The 27,080-nt window shown below is 53.3% G+C and overlaps 2 protein-coding genes across 7 annotated transcripts in view; one reads left to right on the forward strand and one right to left on the reverse strand.

The window, feature by feature from the left end:
- The window catches only part of SAE1 (SUMO1 activating enzyme subunit 1), a 96,499-nt gene extending 88,518 nt beyond the window's left edge, over positions 1–7,981 (forward strand). For both annotated transcript variants that reach the window (XM_032326401.1, XM_032326404.1), the window contains 2 exons: positions 3,387–3,456; positions 6,911–7,981. In XM_032326401.1, coding sequence (XP_032182292.1) covers positions 3,387–3,456; positions 6,911–6,957 — 117 coding nt within the window. In that variant the 3' untranslated portion in view covers positions 6,958–7,981. The remainder of the gene's footprint in view (positions 1–3,386; positions 3,457–6,910) is intronic.
- Positions 7,982–16,020: 8,039 nt separating this feature from the next.
- BBC3 (BCL2 binding component 3) lies at positions 16,021–24,183 on the reverse strand. 5 transcript variants are annotated; one of them, XM_032325540.1, is made up of 4 exons: positions 24,095–24,183; positions 19,914–20,202; positions 18,282–18,472; positions 16,021–16,226 (listed from the first exon to the last, which is right to left on the reverse strand). In XM_032325540.1, the coding sequence occupies exons 2-4, from the start codon at positions 20,185–20,187 to the stop codon at positions 16,110–16,112; spliced, it is 582 nt and encodes a 193-aa protein (XP_032181431.1). In that variant the 5' UTR covers positions 20,188–20,202; positions 24,095–24,183; the 3' UTR covers positions 16,021–16,109. The 5 variants fall into 5 exon arrangements, with proteins under 5 accessions (XP_032181431.1, XP_032181430.1, XP_032181429.1 ...); XM_032325539.1 differs by lacking the exon at positions 24,095–24,183 and adding an exon at positions 22,867–23,196; XM_032325538.1 differs by lacking the exon at positions 24,095–24,183 and adding an exon at positions 22,236–22,860.
- Between the last annotated feature and the right edge of the window lie 2,897 nt (positions 24,184–27,080).

A 27,080-nucleotide genomic window follows, 5' to 3' on the forward strand; every position in this document is an offset into this window, starting at 1 on the left:
CTAGCCCCACATTGGTCTCTCTGCTTGGCAGGGAGCCTGCTCCCCCCTCCTCTCTCTGCCTGCCTCTCTGCCTACTTGTGAGCTCTGTCAAATAAATGAATAAAATCTTTAAAAAAAAAAATCAGTTGACTGTATATGTAGTTCTTGTTCTGGATTTTCAAATTTCTGTTTCACTGATATATATGTCTTTCCATATAGATAAAAGTGCCACAGTGTTGGGTGCCTGGGTGGCTCAGTGGGTTAGGCCTCTGCCTTCGGCTCAGGTCATGATCTCGGGGTCTTGGGATTGAGTCCCCCTTCGGGCTCTCTGCTTGGCAGGGAGCCTGCTTCCTCCTCTCTCTCTCTCTCTACCTGCCTCTCTGCCTGCTCGTGATCTCTCTCTCTCTGCCAAATAAATAAATCTTTAAAAAAAAAAAAAAAAGTTACCACACTGTCTTGATTGCTGTTGATTTGTAGTAGTAGCAGCAGTAGTAGTAATAAGTTGTAAAATTGGGACATGTGAGTTCTTCAGCTTTCTTCTTTCTCAAGACTCTTTTGACTAGTCTGGGTCTCTTGCATTCCCAAATGGATTTTTAGGATGTAGAAATTTGCATTTCTACAAATAAGGCAGCAAGAATTTTGGTTGGGATTGTGCCAAATATATAGATTAAATTTGGGGAGTATTGCCACCTTAACAGTGTTAAGTGTACTGATCCATGAACATGGGATATCTTTCCATTTATTTATATCTTTTGTTTTTTTCAACAGTGTTTTTTAGTCTACAGGATATTAGTTTTACAGAACTATTGTTAAATTATTCCTAAATATTTTATTCTTTTGGGTGGTATTGTAAATGGAGGTGTTAATTTCATTTTCTGAATGTTCATTTCTAATGTATAGAAATACAATTAAATTTTTGTATATTGATCTTGTCTCTTGTAGCCTTGCCGAATAAATTTAATAGTTAGAGTAATTTTTCTGTGGATTCCTTAGTATTTTCTATATGCCACATCGTGTTATCTGTGAATATGTATTTTCTTCCTTTCCAGTCTGGCAGTCTTGTTCATTTTTCCTTGACTGCTTTGGCTGGAACCCCTACTACAATGACAGATAGAAGTGGTGAGAGCAGACATCCTTGTCTTATTCCCGATCTTAGGAAGAAAGCTTTCAGTCTTTCACCATTAAGTACGATGTTAGCTGTGGATTTTTTCATGGATGCCCTTTATCAGGTTGAAGGAATTTTCCTCTATTCCCAGTTTGTTGAGTGTTTTTATCATGAAGTGGTGCTGGATTTTGTCAAATGCTTTTTTTTCTCCTCTGTCACTTGAGATGATCATGTGTTTATTGTCCCTTTATTTGTGTAATATGGCAATGCTACATTGATTTTTCAGATAGTATACCAACTTTGCATTCCTGGTTGTAAATCCCACTTAGTTATGGTGTATAATCCTTTCTGTATGTTCCTGGTTAGGTTCTCTAGCATTTTGTTGAGATGATATGCTTTTTGAGAGAAAAAAAGCAGAATATTAAATTGTATAGTCTGATTGCACAGAATATAGGAATATTTTTTAAAGGAAGAATATTTCCACATTTGATTATCTTTGAGTAGTGGGATTATGAGTGACCAGTTTTTCTTTGGTATAGTTCGTTCTCTCTCTTTTTTTGGATTTTGTTTTTTTATTTGACAGAGACACCGCGAGAGAGGGAACACAAGCAGGGGGAGTGGGAGAAGGAGCAGCAAGCTTCCTGCTGAGCAGGGAGCCTGATGTGGTTGATCCCAGGACCCTGAGCCAAAGGCAGAGGCCTAATGACTGAGCCACCCAGGCACCATTGGTATAGTTCTCTATTAGTTTTATGTTCTCTAAAGGAACTTGATAATCCAGAGGAAAAGTTAACCTCCGTGGTTCCAGAGATGGCAATGCTGGTCCCGCCAGGGTGTGAGGAGATGGGCAGCTTCACACACGGTTGGTGGGAGTTGAAATGGTAAAGCTTTTCTGGAGGGGATTTTGGCACAGTGTGTTAGGACCCCAAAATTCTCTATTTAGGAATTTGTCATAAAGCATTTACTGGACACCGGGCGCCTGGGTGGCTCAGGCAGCTAAGTGTCTGCCTTTGGCTCAGGTCGTGATCCCAGGGTGCTGGGACCAAACCCCACATCAGGCTCCCTGCTCATTGGGGAGCCTGCTTCTCTGTCTCCCTCTGCCTGCAACTCCACATGCTTATGCTCATTTGCTCACACTCTCTCTCTCTGTATCAAATAAATAAATAAATAATCTTTTTTTTTTTTTTTTAAAGATTTTTATTTATTTATTTGACAGACAGAGATCACAAGTAGGCAGAGAGGCAGGCAGGCAGAGAGAGAGAGGAGGAAGCAGGCCCTCCGCGGAGCAGAGAGCCCGATGCGGGGCTCGATCCCAGGACCCTGGGATCATGACCTGAGCCGAAGGCAGAGGCTTAACCCACTGAGCCACCCAGGCGCCCCTCTTTTTTTTTTTTTTAAGGGAATTATTGGACACCTATGCCAAAGATGTATGTTTGCAATGTTGAGCAGCTTAAATATCCATCAGTAAGGTACAGAGCAGAGTGAATAATGATTATTATTACTTGGATTTTAAATTATATGTTTAGATATGTGCATTTTTAAAAAATGCACATTTTTAAAATTTACCACATTGGGAATATTGGAGGTGTCTTCCAGTGTCTTAGGGAAGCTTTCCCTTTAACTTCTCTGTGTTCCACTTTGCTCATTTAAAAATTACCTTCTGTGTTCAGTGCTGGGAACTGGCAGAGTTCACTTCCTCTGGGGAGGGGGTGGAAGTGGGTTGTCCTACCCAGGAGCAGTAATTTGGAGGGGCAGGTGACGGTATTAGCTAAGATTTGTCCTCTGGATGCCCCATCCCAGCCCACAAGGGTTGGTATCTCTGTGAGTAGCAGAGGCTTTGTGCCCCCATGCTTCATTACAGGCCCCAGCTTTCCCATGCCTCCTGCATGTTAACATAGGCCTTCTCCCTGACAGTTGTCTGGGAATAGCAGATAGAAGCCCGCTGCCCATTGTGGGTAAGAAGAATTGCGAGAATGTGACCAGGGCACTGAAACATCTGATATTTGTTCGACCTTATTTTTAGGAAGCACGGATATAGCGTTTCCTTTAACTTAAACAAAAAAATTGTAACTTAAACAAAAAAACCTGAAACAATTCGTGCCCGCCTCGCAAGGTTCAGAGGTCTTTCCCAGCTACCTCCTGGAGCCGATTTCACGCCTTGGTGCCAGCATTAGGATTGGTGTCTGAACTGACTCCTCCTGGTAGGAGGTGTTTCCATTCAAGCAAGCCCACTACCGACCTTTGTCAGATGTCCTCCCAGCCTTCCTGTTCCTCGGGGCTCCAGTTCATTTGTCTTCTCTTCTAGGTACTGCTTCTCCGAGATGGCCCCAGTGTGTGCAGTGGTTGGAGGAATCTTGGCCCAGGAAATTGTGAAGGTAAAGAGACCCTTTGGAGCCGAAGATCATTGCTCCAACATGACCTTGTCCGTGCGCCAACTGGGAGAATCCACGGCCGCCTCGGAGGGCTGCCTGGTTTCTCTGACCCCAGTCATTCTCATTTCATGCCCTGCCTTTTTCCCTTCTTCGCCTCTGCACGTTGTCCTGTTCTGTCCAGCCCATGCAGATGAGCATACGGCAGTGATCTCTGCACGTCTCCTCTGTGCCGAGCCCAGAGCTGGGCACGGTGTCCTTCAGGTCCTGCCTGCAGACTCTCCCCGGACTATAGTCGTGAGCTCCATGGTACTTATGGGGTGTGCTGTGTGTTCTGCTTCTCACAGCTCTGTGAAATGGATATTGTCACTATCACCATTTAAAGTGGGGCGGGGGACACACTGAGGCCTGGAGATGGGTGCCAAAACCTGTGCTCTTAACTCCTCCTTGATGTGGCTTTTCTCTGTCCGTGACCGCGGCATCAGAGCTCCCTCCCATTGATGCGCACAGCCGGGGCGTGAGTTCAGAAGGGGCACCCAGTACCAATGGGGCATGTGTACTGTCCCAGCAGCCCCACAAGGCTCCGGAGAGGGCGACCTCTGACCACATTAGGTTTGGTGTCATTGTCCCTCTCAGAAGTGAAATATTTCACTTGGGCTTACGTAACCAATAACAAGCACAGCCAGCCTTTTGAGTCTCTTCTGGAACATTTTGGTCGTCGGAATGATAGCATGTCCCCAGATACTTTCTTTGGGGCTTTGATATTTGCCCAAAGACTCTCAGTCTGCCTTTCGTAGGTTCTCGACTGCTTCGCTAGATTTGCGATGATGGTTTGTCCTTTTCTTTCATGGAGCAGAGTCGTGCCTAGTTGAGTGATTTTCCATGCTCATTTATATGATGTGTTTGAGTTCACGGGGACCATTTGGAGGTCCAGCTCTCGCTACTCTCTCTTGAAGTCAGTAAATTTGCTCTAGAGACATTTGACTGAATTTGATAGTCCTGCCTTCTTTAAGGCTCTTTTCTCTTTCTCTCTCTCTCTGTATTTCCTGATCCTTTTCTCTGGACCAAATTCTCTCCCTAAATCCGGCTTTCTATGTCATAGGGAATAGGGACTAGAGCCCCAAGGAGATTCAGAGGGAGAAGAATAGAGGGATGCAATGGCCACACCTGTTTCCTTTCATGCCTTCTGCTTAGTTCAGACTGCTGTGAAAATCCTGTGCCCAGTCTGAGAAGTCTGCTGTGGCTGCTCAGGAGACTGTGGAGAAGGATTCTGAGGCTGCCTATGGACAGACTCAGGAGGAGGAAGCGCCATGATGGGAGAATCATAAGGGAACATAATCATTTTTGTAGCCTGCAGTGACAAAAACAGTAGCAGTGCTTACTGAAATGCCTGCCCTGTATTCTTCACAAGGATACACTTGTCTTTTCCTCACAAGAGCCCTCTGAGGTAGGACTTCTGTGAGCACCTGCTACGTAAAGGGAGAGCCGAGGTGCAGACAAGTGGCGGAGCCAGGATCTGAGCCCAGGCAGTCTGGTCTCTGGGCCTGGGCACTATCTTTGTGCCTTCAGCCTCACATTGTACATCTCACCAAGAAGCTGCTCCCTGCGATTTTCATGTGGGATGGAGATTAAGGGTCAGGGCGGCTGGCCTTGACCCCATTGTTTGCGGTGGCTTTCCTGCGTCCCAGTCCTAACCTCTAATGCAGCCCCCTCCTTCCTGCCTGCTGGGGACAGCTGTCACCCGCATCTTGTTTCTGTTTATCCCAGCCAGCCAGAGGACTCTGCATTCTTGGTTGCTGGGTGTGTTTGGAATCTCCCCCTACCCCCATCTTGCTTGGGAAGCACTTTACCTTTTGCCCCATGTTCACCGCATGGCCTGGTGTCTTGTCCCCACCACCCCCGCCTCTTACTGAACACGATTCAGCCTTCAGCCAGCTGGCACCAGGGTCCCACAGTCTGAAGGCTGCAGGACCCTCTCCCTCTCCTGAGGACAATCTGACCATCCGTAACAAGTAAACTAGGGGACGGAGGGCAAACATAATTCCCTTCCCTCCGAATCCTCTTGGTTTTCTTCCTTCCATCATTCCAAACACCACATACTCCATCCATATCCCCTTCCTGTCGTGCTTCCTTATGTGTCAGTCCTCCTTTTGTCTCCCACTGTCCCCGCTCGGCCTCCCAGTCTGCCGTATAGTGCTGACGGTGGTGGCGGCAGCACTACTGGCTTCTACTGTGTCATGTCCTATAACTTGAGTCCTAGGGTCTAGGAGTTCCGAATGCGGGCTCTTGGGCCCTTCCACCTGGCTGGGTACTTGGGGTCCTCAGATTGTGGTAAGGGACCCCTGGCTCCTGGTGGTCCTGGCAGCTTGCACTTTTGGAGAATTCGTCGCAAGCTCGATCGCATCTCATGTTCACCAAAAACTGTAGTAGGCACGTGCTCTTGATTTGCCTTTTTGCATGTGAGCCCAGAGAAGCGGGCCTCTGTCTTAACCATGTCTTAGAAAACTCAGTACCTGCTAGGATACTGGGCACAGAGTAGATGCTCTAGAAGTTTTCCATGGACGGATGGATGAATAACACTTGAAGGAGGTGTAATTGAAGAAACAGGTTGAGATTGGTGCTCGATTCAAAGCGAAGTTCAGGCTGTTTGGAGTACATTCCTAACCTTGTAGAAGCGGTCCTGCCCCGTGAATGACAGGCCTTTGAATTCTGCCCAGGGGCGCGCTTGGGCGATGTCCTCGTCTTTAAATGGCAGCCCTTTTTGAGTTAAGAACCTCTTAGAAAATTCACTGACACCCGTGAGTCCTTTCTCCAGTACACACATGTACACACATGATTCAGCACGTGATTTCAGGAGGTCTAGCTGCACCTTTAAAATGCCCTGTGCTTCTCTTAACCCCACAAGTTAATCACCATTTCCAGGCTAAATGGCACCTCTAAGGTTTTCTGGATCCCAGCCAGCCCTGGCCTGTCTTGCAGACAAAGGCAGGCAGCATGTCTCCTTCTAGAAGATCCACGTCTGGCTCTTCCAGTGTGTCCCGCAGCTGATGGGGCGCCGCCGTCCTCAGTCGGACAGCCCTGCGCAGTTAGTCCTGCAGCTCCCGGCGCTGCTCCAGGTGGGGCGCCGTTTCACATGGCTCAGGAGCAGCATCTCTCAATGCCGAGGACAGCACGTGTGCTGTTTTCATTTCACACAGGGAAAATGAGGTTCAGAGAGGCTAAACGATCTGTCCAAAGACACGAGTGATTGGGGACAGTGCAGAGAGACGTGGCAGTCACGGTTGTGGCTTAGACATGGTCGTGGCTTAGACGTAGCCAGTGACCCCCTGGGGAGAAGAACCAGCCTCTGTTGAAGACTGCTGCCAAGTTCTAGAAGATCTGGTTTTTGAGGGCTTTTTCTTTTTCTTTTTTTTTTTTTTTAAGCGTCTGAGCTGAACCCTTGTCTTGTTTTTCTTCCCAGGCCCTGTCTCAGAGGGACCCTCCTCACAACAACTTCTTCTTTTTTGATGGCATGAAGGGCAGTGGGATTGTGGAGTGCCTCGGCCCCAAGTGAACCCAAGACTTGGCTACCCTGGAGATACTGACCTGCAGCCTGACCGCACGTGTGCCCTGTCCCCTCCCCCCGACGAAGGCTGCTCCAAGCGGGGGGAAAGTGAGGCCACTGGACTAGTACAAACCATTTCCTGCGAGCAATGAGCTTGTCCAGATGTGTGATTTCCATGCACCAGCAGCTGCTCAGCAAGGGGCTTAGGAACTGGTGTCTCCATCCCACACCGTCGAGGGCTTCGTGCCAGCGTCACCTGTACACCCCCTCTGACGCATCTCCCTGTCCTGGGGCCACCACAGCATCACCAGTCCTTTGAGCTTCCGCAGGAGACGCCTGCCAGGGACAGGCACACCTTGTTGCTTGGGATCTTCTCGCCACCTCCGTGGACTCATTCCCTGCCTGATGTCGTGCGGAGAAGAGTATGACTCCAGGTGGGGAACGAGGCCGAGCCGGGTGAAACTCTAGTGGAGCCGCAGTTCCACATGCAGACAGGTGCCCCAGAGAGGGAAAGACAGGGCAAGTGGAATGTGTTTCCTCCAGAGTTTGAGATCCTGAAAAACAACAGGTGGCCTCTGGTGTGCTGTTCTTAAGTTTTAGTTCAGGATTAGTTGGGTTTTAGCCTGGATTTTGGAAGAGAGGAAATGTTACCAGAGTTCCCTTGGGCATTAGGGCGAGACCTTGCAAAGTGAGTATTAGCGGGAAGACTTGTTTTAAAAAGGCAGATTCCAGGGTGTCACCTCCTGAGGATTCTGAGGTATTGGGGCCCCAGCTAGGACATAGGAGCCTGTCTTACCAGAGCCCTGTCCACCCCCCATCCCTGATGCAACTCAGATCGTCCTGGAGCCCGTTGCTTTCGAGGGCTATGTCAGTCCTTCCTTTACCCCCCAAATTGCAGCTTTGTGTTTTGTTTTGTTTTTTTATATTTTCTACGTTTCCTTGGTTCTTTAAGAAGGAATGATAGAAATAAAGTTATTTGCTTTAGGATTTGTTTATTTATTTTTCCACATTACAAGCGCCTTCCGGTGATGAGGGAGTGATCCTATCAGTTGCCTTTTCTAACCTAAAGAAAAATCACTGGATGCTTCAGTGTGATGCAGAGACTCCTCCCTCTGTCACCATTCCTGCCACTGTTTTTCTGGGTAATGCAGCAAGAGTCAGGTGGCTCAAATTCTAGATTGCGTAGAAGCTTTTTGTTCCAACTGTCTTGTGTCTAATTCAGTTCAATAGTGGCTATTCTCGGTGACAAGAGTTAAATTAATGGAGAAGAAGTAAAAGATGCGATATGATCCTGCCTTCCGTGGGGATCCCCTGTGCAGTAGGCCTTGTGCGCGGTCCGAGTGGGCAGGGGCTCCGTAGGAGAGCTAAGTGACACTTCAGTCATGTGCCGCAAGTCCCACAGCTGGCAGGGTCCAATGCCTTCACTGATTGGGGATGGCGGGTTTGTCTTTGAGTTGACAGCCTGCGTGTGCTCCAGCTCGCACCATCGTCCTGGGGTTTCTCTTTCTTGTAAAATTGTGTGAGCTGTGAGTCTGGCCAGTTCGAACAAACTCCTTTCCTATCTCAGTCCTGCTGAGAAGGAAAAGAAAAGAAAAAAAAATAGGTCTCCACAGAGAGGAGGCACTTAATTCCCTGACCCTCCCTCGGTCCCCTCTCCTCCTCCCTGAGTGAGACTAAGACTGTGTTTCTGGAGGGGCCCCTTTCCTGACCCCGCCAGTGTCAACTCAGGGGCACTAAGGGCAGTGTTTTTAGCAATTCATGACTCTCACCCTGTCTTTGACAGATGGAGCCGACGATACCTTTTACTTTGCAGTGTGGGGCCTTGGTCACAAGGGGGAGCAGGTGGGTCTGGATGGATAAAAACAAAATTGTCATCACAGGATCTTCCCGGAAGCTTCTCAAACTTTTCCACCCCTGTACCTTTCATGGCAGAAATTGAGTCATCGGAAAAGACCCCTTGGGAATCTGGGGTGGGCGCTGGAAGCTGCCAGCCCCAGGCGAGATCCCTCCCAGCTGCCTCATAGGACCTGGCAGCTCAATGTCGGCCACATAGCAGGAGCAGCCGACTTCCTAGCTAAACTCGGGATTTTGGGGAGAAAAGTGAGATGCTTTTTGGATATGTTAGCTGTATCCACTTTCATACATACCTCCCAGAGCTCACTCTTGGCAGCGTTTGACAGTGAATCTTTCCAGACTGTCAGGTTTAAGCCCAGACCACACGACTTGCTATGCGACCTTGGGCAAGTGACCTTTTTGTGCCTCCGTTGCCCCGTGTGTGAAACAGGGTAATCGCAGTACACTGCTCTGTTAATGTGGGGGTCGAATGAACACATTCTTTGAGGAGAAGTTGCTCCGTGTTAGCTGCTATTATGCATAGCTTTCTCTGCAAATTGCCTTTTCTCACTGTGTCTTGGAGATCCTTGTCAGTGCATTGGACATTGAATTCCAAAACCAATTCTCATTTCTTCAAATCTCATATTCTCCCATGTTCAACGTTCATATTATCGTAAAAATAGACTTCGCCGAGTCTCCAGGAAGAGCACAGTGATCGTCCTGTGGCTTCTCATACCTCCAGGAGATTCGTAGCTACTTGGGAAGGAGGATCTAATCTGTGAAGGTAACGAATATTTTCGGGATGCTCAAGTTTCCAAATGAGAGGAAGGGGGCTGTCTTTGGGGCTGCCAGGTTTCTCTGCTCCGTACCCCACTTCTGTTGTCTGAGGGTGATATCTAGTAGCCAGACCCTGTTAAGTCGAAGCCTCAAAACATTCTAGTGGAATAGGTGCTACTCAAAAAAAAAAAGAAAAAAAAACATGCAAAGGTTAACATTACAATGTTAAAAAGCTCTCAGTCCCATCAGAGCCTCACGTTCTGTGGTTTTCCTTTGCAGTGTAGACGCATGTCAGTTTCTTGCGTATGTTTTGGTAAATACAAATGTGTGTGTCTGTTGAGGTATGTCCTGGTTGCCCTTTGTAGATGGAAGAATGGAGGCTTGGGCTGGAGTTGGCAAGTCAAAAGAGTTTAATAATAGCTAACACTTTTTTTTTTTTTTAAGATTTTATTTATTTATTTGAGAGAGAGACAGTGAGAGAGAACATGAGCGAGGAGAAGGTCAGAGGGAGAAGCAGACTCCCCATGGAGCTGGGAGCCTGATGTGGGACTCGATCCCGGGACTCCAGGATCATGACCTGAGCCAAAGGCAGTCGTCCAACCAACTGAGCCACTCAGGCGCCCCAATAGCTAACACTTTTGCTCGCACGCCTGCCTGGCCCCTTTCAGAATGCTTGCACTTCAGCTAAATTGTTTGAACCCTCACAGCAGCCCCGTGGGGGTCGATGCTGCTGTCGTGCTCATACTGCAGAAGAGGGAACAGCGTGCCCCAACAAGGAAGGGGCAGAATGTGGGCTGACGGGGAGGCTTCTCCACAAGACACTCAGTGGACATTTACTTAGTGGCACCTATACTTGTCAGAGACTCATGCTTTACCTTCCCAAGGTTCTGAGATCTAGTAGTCGCCCCTGAAAACCTAGCAGGCAGGACCGGGTCGCACAGAAGGACAGGTATATTTTGTTTTTAAGCTCATAGTAAAACGTTCAAGTAATACACACATACAGGGGTGAAAAGATCCCTCCCAGCTGCCTCATAGGGCCTGGCAGCTCAATGTCGGCCACATAGCAGGAGCAGCCGACTTCCTAGCTAAACTCGGGATTTTGGGGAGAAAAGTGAGATGCTTTTTGGGTATGTTAGCTGTATCCACTTTCATACATACCTCCCAGAGCTCACTCTTGGCAGCGTTTGACAGTGAATCTTTCCAGACTGTCAGGTTTAAGCCCAGACCACACGACTTGCTATGCGACCTTGGGCAAGTGACCTTTTTGTGCCTCCGTTGCCCCGTGTGTGAAACAGGGTAATCGCAGTACACTGCTCTGTTAATGTGGGGGTCGAATGAACACATTCTTTGAGGAGAAGTTGCTCCGTGTTAGCTGCTATTATGCATAGCTTTCTCTGCAAATTGCCTTTTCTCACTGTGTCTTGGAGATCCTTGTCAGTGCATTGGACATTGAATTCCAAAACCACAGATGAACCCGTAAGCTGTTTGATCAGTCTGCTGTTGAGTGACATTCAGCTGTTTCCCTTTGCACACCCTTGGGAAAGACTCCCCAAAGCCTGAGGCCACGGTTATGTACAGAGTGTATAAATGCACTTGATGTTGTTTCCTTCCAAAAGACTGGCGTGGTAGTGTTTTTTTACATATCCTTTGTTGTTTGGATAGATAATAGGTGTGCGTAGTGCAGAATTGAAAGGTTTACAAAGACATGCAGACGTAGTTTTTAAGGAAAGAAGATGCAACATAAACAATGAAAAGTAAATCTCTCCCTTCCAGAAGCAACCATTGCAGAGTGGAATTACTGGAGGCGGCTGAGGAGTGCCAGTCAAGTTGGGATTAGTTTGCTGGGGTGGGGGGGCACGGTTTGCCAGTGGCAGAGGTTCGGCTCTGGACCTCATTTGCCAGGTGCTCTGAGCATCTGCTTTGCTAAGTCAGAGAGCCACTCAGCATCTTGGTTCCAAGAGAGGAGGCCAGCAGAGATGACTTTACGTGTTTCCTTTCCTCCTGGAAAAACTAATCCTTCTCTTATTTTATCAGAGTCCTGTGGACTTTGCAAATAAAATATGGCCGTCACTGACTTGGACTGTCCCTGGGTCTGTGGCTCTTTCCATCTACCCTGTGTAGCGGAGTAGGGTTCTCCACTTTCAAACCTAAAAAATAATAGGTTTAGGGACACCGGGTGGCTCAATAGGTTAAGCCTCTGCCTTCAGCTCAGGTCATGATTTCAGGGTCCTGAGATCAAGTCCCACATTGGGTTCTCTGCTCGGCAGGGAGCCTAAAAAAAAAATAGGTTTAGGTCTGTCAAAATACAGAAGCTCTGTTTCTGGTGTGGTGGAGTAAATTTCTAACAGACAACCGACCCCACCCCTCTGCAAATAAACTATATATTCTAGACAAAATGCTAAAAACAAGCCCCCCCCCAAAAAAAACCCGAAACTACTGGAAGGCTCTCGAGAGTGCTCGAAAGCAGGTGGATTTTGGGGAGAGGGTGAGTTGAAAGTTGCAAGAAGAGCTCACCACAGGGTGAGTTGTCTGGTGTGTGTTCATTTCTGGTGTGTGCACCCCGAGGGCGGGCTGCAGTCCCGGCACAGCTGGGCAGCCAAGACTCAGGTAGAAAACCAGCTGTCTTCCTGGCCTGAAGAATCAGAGGACATAGCCTAAAGGAACCACAGCAACTGGAAAGGAGAGCGCCAGGGAGGTTCCCTTCCCCCAAGTGACCTGTATAAATTCAGCCCAAGTCTCTTGCTGATCACCAGGCTGTGGATCTGTGGGGCTGACTCCGAGCATGGCTGAAGCGATCCAGATTTACACCATCACCCCCTACGGTAAGTTGAGTCTAGCAAATACAAATATCCCTAAAGCAAGACCTTTCACATTTCTTTGGAGGAATATAACAGAATCCAGAACGTCTACAACATTAACACATCTGGACACAAGGCAGAATTACCTAATTCACATAGAATTAGGGAAACGTGACTCATTCTCAAGGGAAGAGACAAGATGACCAAGAGAACCCAAGTGTTAGGGGGGCACCTTGCTGGCTCAGTGGGTAGAGCATGCGACTCCTGATCTCGGGTTCATGAGTTCAAGCCCCATGTTGGGTGTGGAGCCTATGTTAACAACAACAACAACAAAAAAAAACAAGTGCTGGAGTTAGCAGGCAAGGACTCTAAAGCAGTTATTACAACTGTGCTCATTGAGGTAAAAGTGTAATGTTGAAAAATAGGAAATCTCAGCAGAGAAATAGAAAAATGTTAACAAAATGGATGTTCTAACACCAACAATACAATATCTGATTCTAAAGATCCACTGGTAGACCTAATAGAATGGGGATGAGAGACTCCATGAGTGGGAAATATATTAATGGGAATTCTCCAGTCTCAAAAAGAGACAAAGGTTTTTCAAATAAAGTCTTGAAAGCAGCTGACAGAAATAACACATTACAAGCAGGGCAACCATGATTCAGGAAAACGACCCCAGAATTTTATAACCAATGAAAAAGTATTTTTCAATACTTGAAAAACAAGTATTTTCAGATAAAAGAAGACTAAGAGAACTTGTCACTGGCAGAAAGTCACTACACAAAACGCTAATGGGAGTTCTTCAGGTGTTCGGGACATTATCCCAGGAGAAACTTGGAACTCAGGCTGATTGCTTGGAACTCAGATTGCTAAAGACTATCTAGCTGCTTCATTTCTTTAAAATGTATATGGTTTTAAAGCAAAAGTTATGAGTCGCCTGGGTGGTTCAGTCAGTTAAGCGTCTGCCTTCAGCTCAGGTCATGATCTCAGGGTCCTGGGATCAAGCCCTGCATCGGGCTCTCTGCTCAGCAGGGAGCCTGCTTCCTCCCTCTCTCTCTGCCTGCCTCTCTGCCTACTTGTGATCTCTGTCTGTCAAATAAATAAATAAAATCTTTTAAAAAAAAAGCTATGGATCCCTGGGTGGCTCAGCTGATTAAACCGCTGCCTTCCGCTCGGGTCATGATCCCAGAGTCCTGGGATCGAGTCCCACATTGGGCTCCTTGTTCAGCGGGGAGCCTGCTCTCTCTGCCTCTGCCTGCCACTCTGCCTGCTTGTGCTCGCTCGCTCTCTCTGACAAATAAAATCTTTAAAAAAAAAAAAAAAGTTATGCCATTGCCATGAGGGGTTTGTGAGTGGAGATGTAAGCCATGTGACAACGACAGCACAGAACAGTGAGAGGAATGGCAAGGACGTGTGGCCTGAGTGGTGGTGGATTCTGCTGGAAGTGAAATGACACCATACGGACTCCAGACAGACCGAGAAAGAGTGCACCTGCGGGCATTGTCCCTAGAGCAATACTAGAGACCGAGCTGCCGAGAGTGAAATCTCAAAAATAACTGGAAAAAAGTATTCAAATAATCCAAGAGAAGGCAGGAGAGCGGAAACCGGAACGAAAAGGGAAAACAAATTAAAAAATCGATAGACCTAATTCCACTATATCAGTGATTCCACGAACTGTTCCTGGAAAGGAGAAGCCCTAGGTTGCCCGCGTGGGAAGCATTCTCTGCTGAGGAGCAGCCAGACAGAGGACTGGGTGTGAACGCCCCTATCCTTGGCCTCTGTGCACAGCGTTTAAGTCCCAACAGAAAATACAGAGATTAATATAACAACACCCAGGTACCTGCCACCATTTTGCCACCCGCTTTTTTTTTTTTTTTTTTTGCTCACTGTTAATTGTTATTTATGGGTAGAGTTGTAGTTCATTCCGGCTACCCCCTGTCCATTATTCTGTTGCATTCCTAGAGCAGACTTGAGACCCTTTCAACTGCTGCTGGAGACGTAGAGTTGTTTTCTCGAGTTGCCAACCTTTGGACACTCATGCCCATGCATTTCTAAGGGAGGGCACCCAGGAAGCCAGTTGCTGGCACAGATAATGCCCCTCCCCTGCTTGACAAGCTTTTGCCAGATTCCTTTCCAAAGTGATCGTGCCCGTTTACCCCGATCCTTTAGAAGGGTCATAGCTTGAGATGCTCTCCGTCCCGGAGGGTGGGGACAAAGGCAGCCTGATGGCTGACACGCGCCCTGGGATTCCTGCTGGCGCTTCTTTAGAAGTTCTAGGTCATTCATTCATTCCCCAAACATGGAGCTTCCAGGATGTTCTTTATCCAGTGGGGATAAAGTGAGGATAAAGCACCAGAGAAACCTACCCCCTGCCTTCAGAGGCCCTGGCTGACTCCACTAGTGGGGCGTGGGACTCTTGGCCTCAGGCTTGCGAGTTCGAAACCCACGTGGGGTGCGGAGATGACTTGAACTCTTAAACAAGACAAAACGAAGCTCCGCTCTTCTAGGGCTTTGCTTTTATGGGGAGTTGTATAGGGATGCATGGAGGCCGGGTGTATACAGTGGTGCCTGTGCTCCTCAGCCTCCCGTTGGATACAGCTGGAGGGCCTGATGGGCTCTGTGGGTGGACTGCCTCTCCCACCTCCACCTCGTCCCAGAGAGGGGTCACGGAGGCTTGGACCAGACCACGCCGTGGGGAAAGAAAGCAGAAAGAGTATCCACTGTTCCAATCTGATTTTATTGAAAAGGAAACATACAAAAATCATGTACAAAAAAAATTAACCAAACATGTACAGAAAATTCATTCCGGTATCTACAGCAGCGCATATACAGTATTTTACAGGCTGGGCCATCCCTCCCCGCTCCCAGACTCCTCCCTCTTCTGCGATTTCCCCCCCTCCCTGACTCCCCATCTTCCCCCCAGCGCTTTGCCCTGGGGACTAAGGCTGGGGCGGTTTCCGCCAAAATATCCCACCCCCCAAATGAATGCCAGTGGTCACACGTGCTCTCTCTAAACCTATGCAATGGGATTGATGGGGGCGGGGGGTGGTCACGGGCAGAGCACAGGATTCACAGTCTGGGCCCCTCCTGGCCACCCCCAGATGAAGGTGAGGCAGGCATACCCACCACCCGCCGGCTGGCTCAGGGAAGATGGCTGGGCGCTGGGCTGGGGCAGCCATCAGAACCACCCCATTCTCTGGCTCCAGGAGGCTAGTGGTCACGTTTGGCTCATTTGCTCTTCACGGGCCCCCTCCCCAGGAGGAGGGGGGGAAGCACCAGGGGCCTGAGGCTAGGCCCAAAGTGAAGGAGCACTGGGAGGGAGGTTCCCCCTGCCCCCAGTGTCACCCCTGCAGCTGGAACGGGCAGCCAGCACCAGCAGCCTTTCCTGAGATGGTGGTGGGCGGCAGAGACGGGTGGCTCCGTCCCCACCCTCTCCGTCACCGCTGCCTTCAGACGCTGAGTCCGTCAGCCCTCTCTCCCCTGGCTTCCCAGCCAGGGACCCAGGAGTCCACATCTCCATCAGTGTCCCCAGGCTGGGCCGGGACTGGGGCTGGAGTGGCGGCCCTGGCCCGCCCCTGGGACGGGCAGGGCTGGTAGTCCAGTATGCTACATGGTGCAGAAAAAGTCCCCCGCGCTGGCCAGAGCATCAGGAGGTGGGAGGGTCCTGCCCCCCAAGTCCCTGACGTCCACCGGGCGGGTGCAGGCACCTAGTTGGGCTCCATCTCTGGGGCTCCACGGCCCCTGGGTAAGGGCAGGAGTCCCATGATGAGATTGTACAGGACCCTCCAGGGGGAGGGGCGGTGTCGCTGCTGCTCCTCTTGTCTCTAGGGAGAGGGAAAAGAGGAAGTTAGAGTGGGCTTCCGACAGGGGGACAGGGGCGTGTGGGTGATTAGGCCCAAGGGCCAGAATGAGGGAGGCAGGTTCCTAAGGATAAGCTACCAGCCCTCAGCGGTGGGCACTACCATTGCTGACTGCGTCCATATCCCCGCTCCTCCCCCCACCAGGGTCCAAGTCAGTCACCTCAAGGGAGGACAGCGTCCTCATCTAGAACAGAATAGGATGGATGGCAAGGTTGCAGACCCAGTGTCCTCAGCACAGTGCCTGAGCCCAGCAAGTGCTCCCTTAGTCTCCGGACCAAAATCAGCCAGGACTGGGGGGGTGGCAGGATTGGGGGGCGGCTGGATAGCAGACTGTCCTGCCCTCCCCTCAAAGGCTGGGAAGTGACAGAGAAGGGAGCAGGGAGCCTATAGTCTCAGTGATTCTAGAACGATCGTGGAATGACAAGTCCTGGGAACAACAGTTCACCTTCTGTGCTGAGGCTGCACGGAAATCTGTGCAGGCAAAGCTAACCCGTGCCCTCTTTCCAGCAACAGGATGAAAGTTTGTGGTGGCCTCTAGGACCCTCTCAGTTCCACATTGCTAGGCAAGTGAGAACGAAGGAAGCCACATGGAAGAAAAGACTCCCCCTACCCCCAGTACAAAGGAAAGGTAAGCTGTAGCTCTCTCCCATTCCCTATCCTGAGTGCAGGGCCAGGCCCACTGCTAACAGGCAGAGCCCCCCTGGTCTCATCCCCGTGAAAGGATGGGAAGCTCCTCCGACCGATGAGAACAAAGTCAGATAAACCATCCTTATGACCCTAGTTGGTTCCAGGCTGTGGGATGCCCTGTACCAATCCCTGCCCTCTCCTTACTCCCCACCAACTCTAGAAGCTGGGAGGTAGCAAAGGGGGCATGTCAGAATGGCATCAGCGGGAAAGCCCGCCAATGTTTCACTGCTTTGGGGTGCTGCCCAGCACAGTCATCTCTGGGAGCAATCTAGCAATCACCAGGTAAAGCCAAGCAGCCACGTCTGTACTGTGGGGTACACACAAGTGCACCAAAAATGTGTATCCTCAGGAAGAAACCAAAACCAAAACGAACAAACAAAAAACAAGTTGATGAAATATGAAGCATTCTTTTTTTTTAAATCCTAAATACCCATCAATGAGAAAATGAACAAGGATACTGTATGTTGATCCAACAGAACGCTACAGAAACAGCGAAAACGCTTTGCCCACACGGATCAATCTCAAAGCCTAATACAGGAGGGGAAAAGTTTGGAGAGAAACACACCACATCTCGTATATGTAGCCCAAAAACATCCCGCCAACCTAAGCATTGTTTGTGGCCTGATCACTAGCCTGTAGAGGGATCAACACCTGCGGAGTCATGGGACACGCCAACTTAAGAGGTTTCCTTTGGAAAGGAGAAGAGGGTTGGGGGGGAGCGAGGGGCTTGACAACATCCGGGTTTTGTTTTTCTTTCAATAAGCAAGCAGCGCGGGTGTAATATTCAGATTAGACAGAGCTGGGTGCTCGGCGCCCTGATATTTGTTATTCTCTATTCTACGCCATAAGCTCGCAAGATTTTGTCTTAATCAGAGGCCGAGCCGCGGGCTTGGGGGCGGGGCTTCCCGCGGGGGCGGGGCTCACGGCCCGCCCATCCCGGGCCGCCCGGGAAGCTGTGTGGCGCGCTGCAGGCCGCGCGCGCGGGCGGGTGGGAGGGGCGGGCGCGGCCGCGCCGCCGCTGCTGACTCACCGGCTATAAATAGCCCGGGATATATGAGCCGCTCCGCCGAGCGCCGCCCTCAGTCCCCGCGGCCGCGGGCCGCGGGCGCGCCGCTGCGCTCGAGGCGGTCCTGGCCCTGACTCGGCTTGTGCCAGCCGCTACGGCGCGGGCCCTTCGGCAGGTCCGCGGGCCCGCCGCCCCTCCCACCTGCCTGTCCCCAGCGCGACCCCGCCGCGCCGGGCAGCAGCTGCCGCACATCTGGCGGGGCCCGCCCGCAGCCCCCTCCGGGGCGGGAAGTCCCACCTGCCGTCTACCCCGCCCCCAGCACTCACCCGCCGCTCGTACAGCGCGTTGAGGTCGTCCGCCATCCTCCGCAGCTGGGCCCCGATCTCCCGGGCCCACTGCTCCTCCTCCCCCCGGACTCCCGGGGCTGCCTGGGTGGGGCCGCCCGCCAGGGCCCCCGGGGCACTGGGCACCGGCGATTCCAGGTGCGGCTCCGCCGGCGAGAGTGAGGGCTGAGGACCTGGGAAAAGCCGGGAAGGGGGGGGGCGTGGTCAGCACCCACCACCCCTGTCGGGCCTGAGGCGGCCCCGGGACCAATTAGTCAGGGCCCGCTTCTCCCTTTTCCAGCCTCCCAATTTCCTTTCTGCTCCCCGCCTCATTTCTAGCGATTCTGTTTTTCCCTTCCAAAAGCCAGGTTTCTCGGCTTCCGCTCCAAAGGCGCCAGAAAGCAAGAGGATGTCCTGGGGAGGCCTCTCTCGGGGTTACCTGGCTAGCCAGCTTACCCCTCTCCCCCACTGCCCGTGTTAGTCTGGAAATCTCCCTCTTATCAGACCCAACTATTACAAAACGGGACCAAATTTTGCCTGTTCCACTTAACAGATGGGGAAACTGAGGCCCACCCTAAGAAGTGGCCCAAGGTCACATAGGGATACGGCGACTGACTACACGCAGTCACAAGCCTCAGGTCTCCTGCCCTCTGGTGTCCAACCACAGCGAAGCCACACCCCCGGATGTGGCAGGGGCACAGAGACCAGAAGGCCAGACTGGCTGCCTCCGAGCGAGCCCGGGCCTGGGGGGGCTGGGATTCGGGATATGCCTTCCTGCCCCACCCCTTCTGGGCCGCCCCGCAGTTATCTGCCTCTCTCCAGAGCCACACCAGGTCCTGGCGAGGGGGATCCTCAGGCCTAAAACGGGGGCCTCAGTTTCCACAGCTGTGTCTGTGGTCTTGAAATCGGGTCCCCTCTTGCCTCTGCTGCTGGGGAGCCCAACCGGGGAAGTTTTCTCTCCCCTGATCTCCCCGGGCTCCAGGTTCAGGGTGAGGGGTTGGGGTGGAGAGGGAAAGCGGAACGATCTTCCCTGCCACCGAGCATAGGCTGGGATGGGGCTGGCAGGGCACCACAGGGTTAACAGCCCATCCGGCAGGGGACCTTTAACCCTTCCCTCCCCAAGACTCACTTTCCCACTCTGGCCTCCCCCACCCCCACTTTCCCCACACAATGGCCCCTCCCCCTCTCCTTCCTCCTCCCAGACTGCGGAGAGGGCGGCCCTGGCGAGAGATGCAGATAAAGGCAAAAGGCCACCCCCCAAGTCCCGAAGTGACAGTCCTCTCGCTCTGCCCACACTCCCTCCAACTATCGTCCTCTGGGAGGTTAAGGAGACCCAGACTCGGGGAGGTGGGGGCTGGGAAACAGCTGCTGCCCCGGCCCGGAAAAGGCCGTGGGCTGCAACTCGGGGACTGCAGTCAGATTCCAGGAGGGACTTCCCACCCCGCCTCCCCCCACCCCCAGCCTCCCACTCAGTCTTCCTGCTTCTTGCAACACAAAGACCACACTGGCCACACCCTCCCTGTGGCCCGGCCGGCTCGCCACCTCCTCCCCCCGCTCGCTCCCACTTCTCCAGTTCTTCAATGTCTCTTTCCTGGCTCCCCGCATCCCAGGGCGCCCGTGTGGGGCGGCACTCACCGTCGGGGCGCGGGCCTCGGGGCCGGCTGCGGGGACCCCCAGGCCAGCGGGGGCCCCCCAGGGCGGCGGTGACGGCGGGAGGGGCGGGAGGGGCGCAGAGGTAGGCTGCTGGCAGCAGGGCGGGGGCGGCGGGGGCGGCGGGCAGGCCGGGCTCGCAGAGGCCACAGGACACGGCCGAGGGCACCAGGCGGCTGAGGGGAAAGGGGCGCGGGCCGTCGCGGGACAGGCCCTCTACGGGCTCCGGGGAGCTGCCCTCTTGGCGTGCTCGGGCCATGGCGCTCCCTGGGGCCTGCAGGATAGGGGGAGAGGGGTGCGGTCAGGCAGGCAGTGCAGGGGGCACACAGGACACCCCCACTCACTCCTGCACACAGCCACCAGCACCTTTGTGGGGCAGGGGTCCAGGGAAGGTCTCCCAACACACAGGGCCCAGACGGGGCAGCTGCAGGCAGCTGCGATGGTCCCACAGAACAGATGGCCACCGGGGGTCTGTTGCAGGGCCCCCCAGGTGGGGACCGCCTCCCATGCACGTGGTGATGGGAGCCCACGACGGTCAAGGAGGCACAGGACAGCTCTCACAGCAAGTCCAAGGGCTCACACAGGACTCAGATGGAGGAGTCTGTCAGGAGTGTGTGTGTGTGTGTGTGTGCAGGAGGGGAGACAGCCTCAGAACACAAACTCACCCAGCCTGGGAGTCACCCAGAGCATGGGCTGGTGGGGCTGACTTCCGGAACACAGCGATGGCCATGCACAGGGACTCATGCAGGACCTCAATGGCAAATACTACTTCCGGGAGGGGTGAGGGAGGTAGTGAAGGGTACATGCCACACAGGTAAGGGCTTCCTTGGGACTGGCCAGCCTGACCTCCCACCTCATCTCCCATTGGCACAGAAATGGTTCTGATCTCTGAGATTGCTACTCAGTACAGGACACACATATGCACACACACACACACCCTGACCAAAACATGGACATACACATACACACAGACCATCAGAATGCAGATGGGCTGCCACATCCCAGCCCCTCCATCCCTGTGCACACACATACACAAACTGTCAGAACCCACTGACCCACTGTTGATATGCGCGTGGACACACACGCACAATGCAGCCATCGCAAACACAGAGACACACCACACAGGCACTGTCCCCCTTCTCAGACACATGCCCCTCCCCACACACACATACACACACCCACGAGGTCAGACCTGCACACCTCAGGGCTTACACAAATACCAACACCCCACGGACATCCGTGGACATACACAGAGACCAACACACCCGAAATATGACCCCTCCATCACCAACTCTCAGATCCCAGGACGCATGGAAATGAGGCACATACACACTCCTGTCATCAGACCCAGACGCGTCAGCACACACGCCGAAGAGCAGACCTCAGCTAACCCTCCACCACCAACCTCAAAACACCATCCCCAACTGTCAGCCTCGGACACACATGCACACACGCACACACCCCAGCCAACTCTAATCCCACACAACCGTGGCAGCGCGCACACCTCAGGCACCCACAGAAAACACTGGTCTCACGTGACCGACATAAACACTCCACACACGCAGCCCACATGACACACATGAGCCAGCCGATCACAGAGACAAGCCCCTCAGACCAAACACACACACACACACACACACACACACACACGACACACACAGGCTCAGACACAGCCCTGGACTGCCAGTAACACCACTGACAGCACCACATAGACCCCACCGAGTCCTCAATTCCCAGACTCGGATGCCAGACACACAAGCCAAACACAGCCTGAGACACCCCCCCACACACACACACACACGCACGCGTGCTCACGCACCTGTACAGAAAACAGCCACTGCGCTCAGCAGGCATACCATCGCAAATGCTTAGCCCTAAACACATGCCCTAGAGATCGACACAGACAGTACACACAGTCAAGACACACAAGCACACACAAACAGCACATCGGGCAAGACACGCGCACACAAACCCTCACACCCAGCTCACTCAAGCAACACACAAACATCCCAGCCACATACTGTAGCTCACGCAGGCAACACAGACCCAGGGAATCAACCCCAAACAGCACCCACTGACAACTCTCACAGAACACACAACACACACACACATACACACACACGCAGGTACACCACGCATAAACAGCACCCAGCCCTCGGGCACGGCATACACAGACCATCACACAAACACACATGGGGAGACTCAAGCACACACCCCGACCGGCCACAGCCCCAACATTCCCCCCGGACTGACACCTCCACCCCCTGCGGACCCCAGTACTAACTCGAGCCAGACACATGCACACACCCAGGCGAGACACCTGCAGATCCACAACCCCGCACACGCGCGCTCCCACGGCGGGCCCAGACGCCCCCCTCTGCTGTCACAGCACACCCCCCCCACCCCGCCGCCGCCACGTGCGCCCGCCCCGCCCGCCAGGCGAGCGAGGGGCCAATAACCGGCTGTTGCTGGGGCGCAGCCCCCGCCCGCAGGAGCCGCAGACTTCACGGCCCGCGAGCCGCCCCCCCCACGTCGCCGCCCCCAGCGGGCGCGCGCCTGGGGTGTGGCCGCCTCTACCAGCCGCCCGCCCCCCCCCGCGCGCCCCTCCCGGACTGCGGGGGCCGGGGCAGTCGGGGTCGACTCACTTCCCCGGGCACGCACTGGCCGCCAGGGGGCGCTGCCGAGCCCGCGCCCCATTGTTTGTAAACAAACCCGCCGGACCGCTGAGGCACCTGCGCTCCCGGACCCTTAGTGCCTCCGGCACAGCGACCCCAACCCGGGGTCGTTCGTGGGATGGAGGGTGGGGAGAGAGGGAGGCACGGGGTGGGGATACAGCGCGCTCCCACTGCTCTCCCAGCGCACTCCTGCCACCTCCTCCAGGGAGCCCACCCGGCCTGGCCAGTCGCGGCCCGCGGGGACTCGGGGTGCGCACACTCACCCCGGGGGCATGAACACGCCGGAGGGGGCGGTGATGGGGGGCGGGCGGCTTCCTTCGAGAGGGCGCGCCCGCCTAACGCCGCTCGCTGCGGCGGCTGCTGCTGCTGCGGCGGCTGCTACTGCTGCTCTAACTGCAGTGGCGGCTGCTGTGGCTGTGGCTGTTGCTGCTCCCGCTCGGGCTGTAGGCGCGTCCGCGTCGTGGCCCCCGCTGCCGAGTCTGCTGCTGCCGCCGTCGCTGCCGCCGCCGCCGCCGCCGCCAGGCGCCCGCTCGCATGTGGCTCGCGCCGCGTCTCAGGCCGCCCGGCGGATCCCCTGCCCGCTCGGCGGCCGCCCCGCCCCGCCCCGCCCCCGCCCGGCAGGTCCCACGCCCCGCCCCCTCGTGACGCCACGGCCCCGCCCGCCCACCCGCCCGCGGCGGACAAGTCGGGACTTGCAGGCGCGGGCCGCGCCCCCCTACCTCAGCGCGGGGGTTTCCCTGCAGCCGGGGGCGGGGCGGGGTCTGGCCCGCGGCGAGGAGGACCGAGGCGTGCGGACCCGGGCCGCTTGGCCGGCGGGACAGCCGGACACACGCGCTGACACACTGACACACTGACTGGGACCCGCAGACACACGCGCCTAGAGACGCGTACGCCAACTGACCGGCTGGCGCTCCAGGGTACACAAAGTCACGTGCTGACAGGGCCACGGCGACAAGCCACTCTCAGGCGCACGGCCACACTCGCACAAATGCACCCCCTGGACCGGGCAGCGGATATGCCGGCTCCCACGCTGACTGGGGCGCACAGTCTTGCACCCAGACACAACCAAAGAGACCGGCTAGCTGACAGGGTCCCCGGGACACGCGGACGGACACAAGGAAGGGGCTGTGTTGCACAAACGCGCACACTGATAAGCACAGGGCACCCACAAACTGTGTTCACCAACATTGCCACGGAACGGGCACCCCAGCACACACACGCAGTCACGGGCTGAGGCTGAGCGCTTCTCAGGAAACACACGCTTCCTGATAGGTGCAGGTGGACACGCGCGTGCACACACACGCACACACCTGTCACAGGGACACCTGAACACAGAGCTTGATCTAGGTGACGCTCCTACAGGGACACACACAAACGCACCCACACCAGTTCACAACTGGCTCATTACAGCTGTCAGTAACTGACCTCAGGGATACAGATCAAGTCAGACACAAACAGAAACGGACCCCCCAGAACAGTCCCGAAGCACACCTGTCACAGGTTCCTGGTAACTGGCCCACTGCCGGGGACACTCTCTGGAGCAGGCACACCTGGCCACACTTGCCACAAATCTGGCTGGCAGGGGACTCAGGGCAAGAAGGAAACCCCTAGCACCAGATGGGACATGCCCGGGCAGGCTGCCCCTGCGGGCTGTGCTAGCACCCTGCCTCCTGGCTTTCACTTCCCTTTCTCAGTTACTCCTTGCTGGTCTTTCCTCGCTCTGCGGTGGTGACCCCATCTCCTTCCCTCTCCCCAGGACTCAGGAGCTCAGGCACCTATGCACTTTCCATTCCCTCTATGTCACACCTCTAGCCCAACCTACTAGTCACGAAACGGGTCACACAGGGCCAGTCATCTGAGCACCTCGGGAGGCATGGGCTGGCTGAGAAAGGATGCCAGACCTGAGCGGAAAGTGGGCTTCTCCAGGTTCTCGGACTTACTTGGTTCCCTCCGGGCCCAGATCCCCCCATGTCCCAAGAGGAGCCGGAGGTGCACATCTGTGAAATCTTCCTACTTTAAATATAGGGGAGTTGGGGGTGGGCCTGGTTGGTTCAGTTCCTAGAGGACATGACTCTTCGTCTCCAGGTCTTGAGTTCAAGTCCCGCAGTGGGTGTAGAGCTTACTTACCTCCATAATACATACATGCAGACATACATAGTGGGGACTCCCTCAGCCTCCCTCTCTCCTTCCCTTCCCTCATTCATTCGTCCCTTCCTTCCTTCCAGTGCTCTTCAAACTGTGGGTCATGAGTAAACCATGCATTGTGAAATGACTTTTGTGGATCTTACTGTTTTTTACTTAACTTTATTGAGACATATATCCATGTAATGAAGTTTACTCTTTTTAGGTGCACAGTCTGGTGAGTTGTGACAAATATCTGCCATGTGTGTAAATGACTGTACACCACCCCAAGCAAGATTTGGGACATTTCTGTCACCCCTACCCCATACTTCCCTGGTGCCCCTTTCTTATCAATCCTTCTACCTATGACTTGAGGGGCTCTTGACCAGACTTTTAAAAAAACAAAAATATAAAATAGGACATCATTTTAAAGAAATCATGAAGTTAAAGAAAATACTGTTTTGTGGAAACATTGCTTATACCTAGTGAATACATATCAGGTCACGGAGAAAGCATATTTTTGACTGTAGACCAAGTTTAAAGGTGTGTGAGAGATGCTGCTTTGGACGTTTATGAAATGAGGTCATGCATGGAAGTTACTGAGTGCGTTGTCTGACACCGACTGAGCACCTAATAAATGGTAGCTATTATCACTAGTATAACTAATTATTGTGGGTGTTCGCTCTGTGCCTGGCACTAATGAAGTTGGGAGACAGGCCCCAGCCCTGGGCTAGCTCCCAGTCTATCCTGTACCCCTTTCTTATGGGTCTGTGCCATCTGGTTGCCCAATCTAAGTCTGGACACCAGGAGACCAGATGTGTTAGAGTGTTCTGAGCCGGGGGTGGGGATGGGAGTAAGGAATGACTGTGAAGAATGCTAGGAATCCGGCTTGGTGGGCAGAGGAGTGGGCCTAGAATTTTAGCAAGTCATAAGCACCATAAGCACTGCCACCGGTCATGATTCTTCTCACCGTCTAGTCCAGATCCTGTTCCAAATTCTGGCATCCTATAACCCCAGACCGGGGGGGGCTCAACCTCGTGATTAAATAAATGAGAGAAAGGAGTCCAGGGTCAGACAATAGGGCATGGTGGGGACTGGGGCTAATTGGAACAAGTATTTTTCCTTCTAGAGACATACAAACTCCAGATTAAACGCTGTGTGGCCAAGAATGTTTGTGACTAGTTTGAGGGCTGCCCTTTGGAGACCCCTACCCTAGGGCACAGGGACGTAGAAGGCCCCACCTGCATCTTCCAGACTACATATCCCTACCTCGACCTCTACCGGGTCTCCTGAGGGACCAAGGGACTCCCTCCTCTCTAGGTTCCTGGAAGAGCATTCTGGGGCTCCTTCCAACCCTGCCTCTGGTCTCTGCTCCCCTGGATAGGGGAAAAGGGCCTCTTTTTTGGGGGGGGACAAGGGTCTCTTAAGATTGGAGGGCTCACCCACACCCCTGATAGAGGGTGAGAAGCAGAGGTAAAAAGAGATACAAACAGAGACAGTTAACACTCAGCTCAGGGAAGTGGAGAAAGTCAGAAAGAGACAGCGAGAGAGATCAGCTGGAGAGATGAAAGGGGTTGGGGGTTGGTGGTGAGGTGGTTGATGGGGAGGCGGTGGGTGGCGGTGGCGGCTGTGATGGTGGTGGAGTCGGACTTGGCATACACCGGGGGTTCTCAACCTCCTCTATTTGGGCCCAGATGATTCCGTGCTGTGGAGAGTCGGCTAAGAGCACTCAATCAGCATCCCCACAGCTGTGGCCCATCCCCACCAAAGTTGCTTGCAGATCTCACCAAAGAGAATGAACTACGTTCTCAATGGCCTGAGTTAGAATCCCTCACTCTGCCGCCTGCTAGCTGTGTGGCCTTGGCTCAGCAGTCATGTGCCTGAGTCTCAGTTTCCTCCTCTTGGTGTCGGGACAGCACAGGTCCCTACCTCACAGGATTTAGCAGAGTAAGAAGATCAAGAAAAAGAGAGCCCTGGGGCCTAGTGGGTGATTCATACATGTTACCCATCACGAATACTACCAATGTGGGAGTGCACTGACTCTATGAGAATCCAAACAAGGACTTTAAGCTAAGACCCTCAAGTTGGGGCAGGGGTCTCAAACCAGGGGCCCACAGGCCAGCCACTAGTGGGTTTTGCTTCACCCAATTTCTCACGGGCTCTTGATCTAAGGGTCACGAGTTCAAGTCCCACATCAGGGGCAAAGAGTTACTTAAAAAATAAAAATGATAAGGGCGCCTGGGTGGCTCAGTGGATTAAGCATCTGCTTTCGGCCCAGGTCATGATCTCAGGGTCCTGGGATGGAGCCTTGCATCCGGCTCCCTGCTCCAACAGGAAACCTGCTTCTCCCTCTCCC

This window comes from Mustela erminea, chromosome 19 (assembly GCF_009829155.1).
Source record: "Mustela erminea isolate mMusErm1 chromosome 19, mMusErm1.Pri, whole genome shotgun sequence".
Lineage (NCBI taxonomy): Eukaryota > Metazoa > Chordata > Mammalia > Carnivora > Mustelidae > Mustela > Mustela erminea.

Bases quoted from the DNA above. Each gene is read 5' to 3' on its own strand.
- BBC3 (XM_032325538.1), bottom strand. From the start codon at position 22,625: ATGGGGCGCGGGCTCGGCAGCGCCCCCTGGCGGCCAGTGCGTGCCCGG. The intron at 20,203-22,235 runs GTGTGTGCATGT...CCTATCCTGCAG, and splicing joins TCTGCAGGTGTCTCGCCTGG to GCCCCAGGGAGCGCCATGGC. The intron at 18,473-19,913 runs GTGAGTGCCGCC...GGCTTTTCCCAG, and splicing joins CCGAGGCCCGCGCCCCGACG to GTCCTCAGCCCTCACTCTCG.